At 41.8% G+C, this 10,000-nt stretch overlaps 1 protein-coding gene across 4 annotated transcripts in view; it reads right to left on the reverse strand.

Annotated features, from left to right (window-relative positions):
- Positions 1 to 10,000, reverse strand: part of arhgap27 (Rho GTPase activating protein 27) — a 45,070-nt gene that overhangs the window by 31,266 nt on the left and 3,804 nt on the right. For all 4 annotated transcript variants that reach the window (XM_076297900.1, XM_076297901.1, XM_076297899.1 and 1 more), the window contains exon 2: positions 9,618 to 10,000. This exon is cut by the window's right edge and continues 675 nt beyond it. In XM_076297900.1, coding sequence (XP_076154015.1) covers positions 9,618 to 10,000 — 383 coding nt within the window. The remainder of the gene's footprint in view (positions 1 to 9,617) is intronic.

The raw sequence follows: 10,000 nt of genomic DNA on the forward strand, positions 1-10,000 counted from the left end.
TTTTTTTGTACTGTAAAGGTGACTGTGCTTGCCTAGTTAAAACATCTCACTGGTGTTCTTTCCTATCATTCAAATTCCAGCCATACAAAAAATGGAAGAGTGTGCATATTTGAGGGTTGCTGAAGAGTGCTATGGAGATTGCATTATTTCCAAAAAAATAGACAAGATATCCTTTAGTGCAACAATGCACAGTGCATCATTACTGCATATGATGCTGAAAGGGAAGTGGACCTAGAACAAATCCTCAGCTATGAACTGATTATTGTCCCTGTACTGTAGCTATTGCAGATAGCGATGGTTATTTGTGAAGTGGAAATAAGTCTATCCTCACTCAAGTGCTGTCTAGCAATGTGGAATGTCCAGTAGTGATCACTGCAAAAACTGCTCATTCAACACTGGTAATAGATGCTCAACATCTAGTTATGTCTTTAGGACACCCATCTGACTGCAGCACATTTAAGAAGTATGCAGGAAAGTTTGTAAGAAACTTTTGTATTGTTATTTGGTATTTGTTATGTGGTAGGAAATGATGTTGACTATCAAAGAAATAGACCTAATGTAGGAATGCACACAGATATTGCAACAGATACGCTCAGGCCAATCCAAACTTTTCTCATCTGTTGTTCCTCGTTGGTGGAACACACTGCCAGTTCCTACAAGGGCAGGGTCATCCCTCTCACTTTTTCAAAAAACTCCTGAAGACCGAGCTCTTTAGAGAACATCTCCTTTCATAGCACCACTTACAACAAGTCTTGCTGATTCTAGCACTTACCACCCATCTTGAACTGACACTCAACTGTTTAAAAACAGCACTCACTGATGCACTATTCTTACTGTACTCTACTGTTTTTAAATTGTCCTAAAATTGTTAAGAGAATTGCTTTAAAACTTAACTGTTACCATGTTGTTAGTCGCTTTGGTTAAAAATGCGTCAGCCAAATGTAATGTAATGTAATAATGGTGTAGGCCTATCTGATTAAGACCCAAAGAGTGGTTGAAACGTACTTATTAAATAACACTGGGAGCAAAGAAGACTATCTTCACTTTTTTCCCTTTGCAACTGTCAAAGAAATCCCATAAACACAGGAAGGCCTAGGGTATCCTACATCAGATGGCCTAAAGATTAGGGTCTTCTGCATAACATTAAGTGATTGGCAGTAATTTGAACACTGATCTTGATCTAGCCTTTGGCTATTTAAAGGTAATTTATTGCCAAAACGTCACACAATATAAATGAGCTATAACAAACAATAAAGGACTCACACAAACTACTATTTTACTGACTACAAAAATAATAATTATGTAGGAAGTTTAGAAGTTTTAAACCCAGAATTGACCAAAAGTGCACCAAATTCAACACAAATGACTCAATACTCTTGGAGGAGGCCTGCGTCCTTTCTTTTTCCAGATATTTTAGGATTTGGATATCATTTCAGTATTGAGTATCAAGATATTTATGGCAAGTATTGTATCGAAGTCATAATTTTGGTATCGTGACAACACTATGACAGAGCCACTCTGTTTTCTAGATGTCGAGGATCGGAAGCTCTACCACCAACAAGTGATGCTGCTCAATGGCATATTAGAAGAGCACATTATCAAGCTCTATGGAGGCAAGCACACATACCAAATCCAGTGTTACTAGAAGTAAAATGTTTTTTACTTGTCGGTTGTTGCTGACGGTAGATGCAGTTCTGCATTAGGCTTATTCCCGCAATCTAAGTTCATATGTACTGTAGGATATATTCTGAGTTGAAGGTTATCTGTGCAATTTGTTATTGTGATGAAATGCATTAAACACCACAAGTGACTCACTATGTTAGCAATAAAAATATGGTTGTGTTTTGATTAGAATTTCCGAGTTTATTACATGTTAACTGTAATCATGTTCCCATTAAATACGTTAATAAACTATAGTATGGCTTCTTTAATGCTCAAACATGTATTTAGAGAACACTTTTATTTGGTTTTAGCGATTATTTTTTAAATCAACCCAATTTAGGGAAAATAAGCAAAAATAATCGCTATTTTATGTTAAAATGCTGATTATGCGGCTTAGAACTCATAATTGAGCTTGGTAAACAAAATATTCAGAATCAGCACCCTCAAATTAGGTAAGAAGGATGGTTTACCAACTTTTCCTCAAATTTGCCGTCAGAAGTTCTCTTCTGTGAAGCTGCTCTCCCTCTACTATAGGTTTTGTAACATACCGGTGTTCTAAAACTATAGGTTTACATTGTATACTTTGTTCTGATGACTATAGGTTTACATTGTAACGTTCTAAAGACTATAGGTTTACATTGTAATGTACTTTGTTCTAAAGACTATAGGTTTACGTTATAAGATACTGTGTTCTGATGACTACAGGTTTACATTATAACATACTTTGTTGGTTCTCTGAGTTGCCTGAGTGACTGGAGACAACACCCACCCTTATTTACCCTTCAGCAGGGGGACTTCTGAACATTCTATATGTGTACACCAACAATTCTAGAACTCTAGAACCTTGGCACCGGACATTCTTCATGCTAAATGACAGGTCCAGTCAAACTATTTATTAATTTCTGACTGGACGAGAGGCATTCCATGAGTCATCAGGAGTGGCGATATCTCAGGACTGACACCGGAACTGGGCCACATTAGGGCCTGATCTGAGCCACTTCAGAACCAGACCTGCTCCACCATCAACAGCCTCTGGGTATATGACTGAAGAGGGGACAGACTGTTCTGCTCTCACCTGTGAGCGCATTCTGAACCTAGAACACTGAACAGTGAACATGGCCTGGAGCAGATTACCCACACGACACTACTCAAAACAGGAGAAGTTGACTGGCCACTTTGCTGGGGAGGTGTGATGCGTCGGCTGATCGTTATAAGAGATAGCAAGCCGGTCTATAACGCCCTGACTCACAGGCAGGGACAAGGGAAGGGTCTGCACACATGACACTATGTCACAGCCATATATGCAAATTCCTGTGTTAAATTTCGTTCTCACACCAGGAAATAGTCCTAACACTTCTAAAATATTACTATGTGCCTGGTTACACATAGCTGTTTGTCCTGAAATGCAGTTACTTTGCCTTTAAGATAATCAGCACTATAATTAATGTGTATTAAAGGTCTGATAACACCAGTTACATATTCATCTCTGTATTTCCATAGCTGATGTTAATGCTTTGTTTTGTAGAATAACACCAAAGCAAATGACAGCCTGCAATGCATTCAAACAGTCCAACACAGACAATCACACAGGAAGTAGCGCCACTTCTACAAAAACAGAATAGACAGGCAGAGGGTATTCATAGAAACCCATCAACCACTCACACACACACACACACACACACACATGGTTTTTATTGCTATTACTATGCTATTCATTTTCATACATAGTAGCATAGTAGTCTAGTATAAGTTACTGTATATTACTGTATATGTGTATTTATTTATCCTGCCCATACAAAACTATACATCTGCACACACACACGCACACACACACACACACACACACACACTCACACACACACACACACACACACACACACACACACACCATGGACAGCATGTGCACAACATGGACAGAGTTTAGAGCAAAACAAAACATCCCCTGTCTATGTGTATCTGTCTCTCTCTCTCTCTCTCTCACACACACACACGCACAGATAACCTGACAGGGCAGTTTTTCCACATTTGCAGCAGCTCTTGCTTTACCAGGTGCAGGTAGAGAGAGTATGTGTGTCTTCACTGTAAACACCCCTACATCCTCCTAGTGAGAGTGTCTGCAACACACACACACATACACACATACACACACACACACACACACACACACACACACAGTCTGTGTTATGCCACCTTTCACAAGTGCTAAAGCAGACCTACTTCAGAAGACCTTTGGAAGAATGATTTGCTCATGAGTGGATAAGACTGGTTGGAGAAATCTGGGGATATATTCTCAGTCTCTCACCTGATATAAACACAACTTTCAACCACACATCACCTTCACTGTTGGGTACAATAGAGGTTGCTAATGGGGGAATCGGTGTCACAAAATTTCACAAAATTCAAATCTAGTTCCAATTCTATGTGCAGGACCCCTGTTTGGAGTGGTAGTTGCTCTCTGCGTATGTTCATTCTCAATGCCCATTTGAGTTGAATCCTCTATTCCAATTCCAATTCTGATTCCAGTTCTGATACCAATTGTAATTTGGATTCTGATTCCGAACTGAATTCCATGCCCAGCCCCTTGGCCAGTCCTGCAGAGCTAGTCTGGGTGGAGCTCCAGCTGAGTAAGAGGTGTGCCCATGGCAAGAGCCTCCTGTTGGCATGGCTCTGTATGTGCGTGTGTGTGTGCGTTTAAGTGTGTGGTGTGTGTGCGTGTGCATTTAGGTGTGTGTGTGTGCGTGTGTGTTTCAGTATGTGTGTGTGTGTGTGTGTGTGTGTGTGTGTGTGTGTGTGTGTGTGTGTGTGTGTGTGTGTGTGTGTGTGTGTGTGTGATAAGCTCCTTGTAATTGTAGACTTGTGGGCTCTGTTCAGAGTAGCTTAGTATGGAAAGGCATGCTAAGACCCAGAGCATGCTTTCAGGCTTACCAAATGTTTCAAGTATTTATAAGTACACTTAATCAAGTGCACTAACATTAAGTGTTTTGCTGTTTGTTTGGATTTCCTCAATGCACAAATGTATGCTTCAGGAGACATTGTTTTGTCAAACAAAACATATTTTTAGTACCGACATAGAATGAATGTCTCATACGATTTTAAAGAGATAAACTGACTGAGTTTACTGAACTCACTGCAATTCAGCACAGTACTTCACGTGACTTGGTATCAATACTATACATCATTACATAAAGCCCATCATCACCTGGTGGCTTTTGAGTGTTTTGGTTTGGCCTAACACATCCCCTTCAGGTCTTACATTTGTCACTATACCTAGCCACAACACAAACAAACAGTTTATCTTCTTCCTAAGACAGAAACACTAACCGCATGCATGAAATCAGCATTCAGAAATCAAAGCACCCGCTAACTCTTGAAGACGTCTGCCAAAAGACATCACATCAGACCCTCCACCCCACCCCACCCCACCCCATACCCCTTGGTGAGATTCTCCACCACAACACCTAATAATTAGGCAAATACTTCAGTCCCAATGAGCTCTTTGACATTTAAAGCACCGCACATGGTCACACCCAAACTAGCCAGCAGTCATTATCCCAAACACACAAGCCTGCCCTGTTTGATACTCTGCCCTCTACTACTACCCTTCAAACTCTAGTGTCTGTCCCCCACTACTACCCTTCAAACTGGCTCCTTGTCATTGACAAACTGTGTGAACCCTAAAGCAAGCACCTTAGGGCCATCAGAAACACACACACACAACACACGCACACACACACACACACACACACACACACACACACACACACACACACACACACACACACACACACTTACTGTATTCTGTCATGTGTCAGTGCCGTCTCTGTTAGGCTGTCAAAACCAACCTTTTACCAGCCGCACACAAATATGGAACCTTGAGTGAAGGATTAAGCGATATGATTATGTCATTATGGAGGATTTCAGCACTGCCTTGATGCTAAGAATGCCAGCAAACAATAGCTGCTGCCTAAGAAAAGGGGCTTACAGCTCAGAAATCACTTTCTGCTTCATGTAGTTGTAGTTGGTATAATTGATGTGAATAATAATGTCTGTTGTATTATGTGTATAAAGACCTCCTCAGACAGCTTATTTAGAGTCAGAGACAGCTGGGAAATCCATGTGCTAGCTAGTCCCTCTGACACATTCGTGATCACATTTGCATGCGTGTGTATAACCACAAGTACACACACACACGCACACACACACACACACACACACACAGACACACACACACAGACACACACACACACAGAAGCACGCAAACACAAACAGCTGAGGACATCTATAACAAAATTGTGTTTTAGCTATACTCAATGAAAACCCTAAAAAAATGCACAGAACTGCATGGGATTTCATTACCATAAGGTGACCTACATATCCGCTCCTGAAAGTTGGGGCGACCCATTGTGCCCACAGAACTGAATGGCTCTGAGGCGATGTCATGGTTTAGAACCCCAATCTCCATGGCAACCAGAACTCCACTGGGCATAGTTCCAGGGCCCTCTGTGTGTGCAACCATCAGGGGCTAGAATGGGTAGAACTTTTCTCTCCTCAGAAACAGAGGCTTTTTGCATCAACCAAAAGGCTTGAAACTTGAATTTCAATTCAGAGACGACAGGGAAAGTTTAGTGTAAGAAATATATTAACTTTTCAATGTAAATTAACCGGATGCCACTGACACTTTTTGACAGGGTTCTGCTCTAAGTTTGACGCTGACACAGACATGAAGAACGTCCCTGTTAACATATTATAAATACCTGCTGAACATGAATCAAGTTTTGCATTTTATTGCGCGACACAACATTATCAAAAGAATCATGTAACTGCAGTGCGCAGAACCTAGTTGACCCAATCATTCTGGTCACAAATTAACTGATCTTATATCATTACAGTGCAAGTGCTAGAAATGCAACAGGCATATTAAAGCACAATGCTTCGGGTACATGCTGCCACCAATTGGGAGTTACATCCCTAGTGAGTTTCATGTCACAGTACCTGATTCGAGCAGGTGTTCCTCTTGCTCTAAAAATCTCGAAGCCAGTCGCCAGAAACCGCAACAATATGTCAAAAACCAAAAGAGAAGCGCAACTCGGACCGAAAGTGAAGTTACATTAGTAGCAGGTGTGCAGATTGTAGGCTACAGAGTGGGACGTTTTTCTCCAGGTTGACTCCTATTCAGACGTCACTTTCCTCTTGCTACCAGGTAGTCTGATAGAGAATCTGTCCGTAGGGAGTGGTTGTGTACAGTTCGCACTCCAGTTAACCCTTGCCTTGCCTTACCGTTTCGGTCTGTGCCTCAACGATGGTCGACTGCGCGAACCTGTTTTCAACCAGTTAGTCTATCATTTTACACGTGCTCGAGTATCTCCAACTCAATTTAGAAGTCGCTACTTTCGTAAACTCTCTAACACAAAGTCACGTTCAGCTACCCCCCACCCCAGACGCGCCAATACATCAGACTGACGCGTTCTGGCTATCTCACTGGGTCAATAAAGGAGTTGTAAGAATAAACATATAGACCAAATGTGGCACTGATTGTATCACGAAACGTCGGACCGGCCGGCCGGGTGTAGAGAACACTGGGCGGATTCGAACGGCCGGTTGAGGGGTGTTATTTGGGGGGCATTCTGTACGCCCGCTAAACTGGCAGGTCACACAAAAGGACCATCGAAGGCCATTAACATGCAGAGCAGCGGGCATAAAGCTATTCTGTTAGCAGTTGCAATGGTCCATGACCATAGGGGCTATAGCCGAAATAAGCCGAAAAAAGAGCAATGCCTAAGAAAAACGTTCCACTCAGTAGGCTAATTCAGGCCTTTAAGTTAGTTTAGGGTATATAAAGTGGGTTTGGGCACTTATAGGATTAAGACTGTCATATCATACGCTATGCCATTAAAACTGTGAAAGCCATTGATGCATTAAGGGTCTGGCCGTGACTGCCCCCTTTCCGCCCCGTCCATGTTAATTCGAGACATTCCACGAGGCACAAGGTCTCCAAAAAGCGTCACGTATCAATCATTACAACAGATCACAAGCCGCGCAGGGGAAACATTGAGGAATTTCTGCAGCGTGTTCTGCAGTTCGGCACAGTCCAGCAGCACATGACAGCTTCGCAGAGTGGCTCACCGACCATTAATGTATCAAAGCTTTGCCTTTGAGTATGATTTGACATGTCGTCACATGTTGTCAAAACTTTTTTGAGCCCGAATTCAATTCAATGAAAAGACCAATTAAACTTTGCTCTAACATGCCTGTTTTGCATTTAAGCCTATCCTTTAATAATGTTATACATAACCCACAAGAATAAAAAAAAACACATGCACAAAAAGTTGCCTCCTCCACCTTAGCCTGATCATAGCCTACCTAACTACAGTAGGCCTACATGTTTAGATGTTGTTGAGGACAATCTCCCTAAATAGTTACTGCCACCGAGTGTTCATATTTAGTATTGCAGACTACTTTGTGTTTCCGTGGCAAGTAACGTCGACTCAGTAGTTTGGGTCTTGTAACGAAAAGAAAAAATAGGCTACGAGCGGAAGCTGTTAATGTTTTATGAAACAGATCAACAGATAGAACCAGAGGTGTAGTGGTGAAATAAGAGGTGGGTAAACTATGAATTCTGTGATCACGGTGAGGTGGACTGCGCCATGCGGTATCGGATTTTTTAAAAAGGCATTCAGAACATGTTTGATGATGGTGGAGGTTATTGTCCAATAACAATACCCATGGTATTAAATGATTTCTAGAGTGTTGGTGAGTGTACATATTGTGAATGTGGATAATACAGTGGGGTTTTTGTAATATTAAAAGTTGCAATTGGTGAATAAACTGAGAGAGTGATGGATAAACTGTTTACTTGCGTTTAGCCTCCACTACATCCCTGCAGGCCAAATCATATCATGCCACATAGGACACACTTAGGCTGAGACAACAGGAACACTATTTCACAGGTAAGAATAGCCTCTTGTGTCTAATACTATTTAGGTCCAAGTTAACATAGCCTAAAATTTACTCAGTTTTCTTCTCAATATGTTACCTCAAGGCCCCTTGGGAAAAACAGATGAAAACTCACCAAGAGCTCATTTATTTCTCATGAGACAAAGAAAAGCCTTTGTTCAGACAAGAAGAAATATTTTCCTTTTTGGGAAAATAAAATAAAATCACTGTAATCAAATCTCACACGATATAACATATGGACCTCAATTTAAAGGAGAATTCCGTCTTTTATCATAGATCTCTGTTTCTCAAGGACACAAAACTGCGGTCAGTAGCACTGGAAAATAGGATTTCACCTTTAAAATCTTGCTCATTGTAAAAAATCAGCAAATTATTAAATGAGCTTTATCAAACTTTAGGCTTTGCACTTTGCCTGCCTTTTAACTTTGGGCCCACTGTATGTGTATGTTTGTTAGTGTGTTTTGAGAAGTTAAACCCAGGCTTAGGTTAAGATTAACATTACCTAGACTTACTGAGCCTGACTGTGGTGTTCTGAACACAGAAATAACTAAAAGGTATTAGTTTTGTAGTTTTGCCATCTGTGATTGGTAATGAGATAGTGGAGGTCTCTGATTGGTTTGTTCACCAAAGTATAAATATGAGTATCCGCCTCTGGGGTGCTCTCTTGGTACTGTGATGTTGGCTAGATAAGTGGCTGTGTTAATAAAAGCAAACTTCGTTTCGTACCCTGCCGTGTGCTATTCCAGTTGTCAGCTTAAACAAGTTTCAGAACATTTTATTAGTGTGCAATACACGACACTGACTAAGATGTTAAAAAAAACTATTTAAAACAACAGTCTTTTTAAAGGAATGAAATCAATAACTGCACCAGATATTGAGTCTCTAGAATGTTGGAGTCTCTAGAATGTTGGAGTTTTCTTTTGGTTAATCTGTGCCTCATCAGCCCAGAATACATGTGTGTTCACCTCATCATGCAATAAAGGCTACCATCTTCCCCTTACCTCATCTGCTGCTGCAGGTGGCGGCACGCTCTCCATGGCGACCTCTGGGTTTGTGTCCTTTTCAGGGACTGCAGGCATTGCGTCAGTAATAGGGGTCTCCCCACGCGGCTCAGCAGGGGCCGACACCATCTCCTGAATGTCCGGCTCCAACCCAAGGCTGTCGATGCTCTCGTACACCCCGTCCGCCACAAGATCCCGGACGTCATGACTCCCAGCGTCTTGTGGCGGTAGAGCGCCAGCCTTCGCCTCGAAGCGGAGGTCTGGTCTTGGCTCTGTGGGATCTTTATGTGAATAGTCCTCCAGGTCCTGGAAGGCCTGTGGCGGTTCAGTTAAAGGAGGTATGGCGAAGGTACTGCCGTCCTCCTTATCCTCAGCTGCAGTGT

This window comes from Alosa pseudoharengus, unplaced genomic scaffold (assembly GCF_046254945.1).
Source record: "Alosa pseudoharengus isolate Yale_2024_CS ecotype anadromous, Long Island Sound unplaced genomic scaffold, YU_APseudo_1.1 YU_APseudo_1.1_scf_21, whole genome shotgun sequence".
NCBI classification, from domain to species: Eukaryota; Metazoa; Chordata; class Actinopteri; order Clupeiformes; family Clupeidae; genus Alosa; species Alosa pseudoharengus.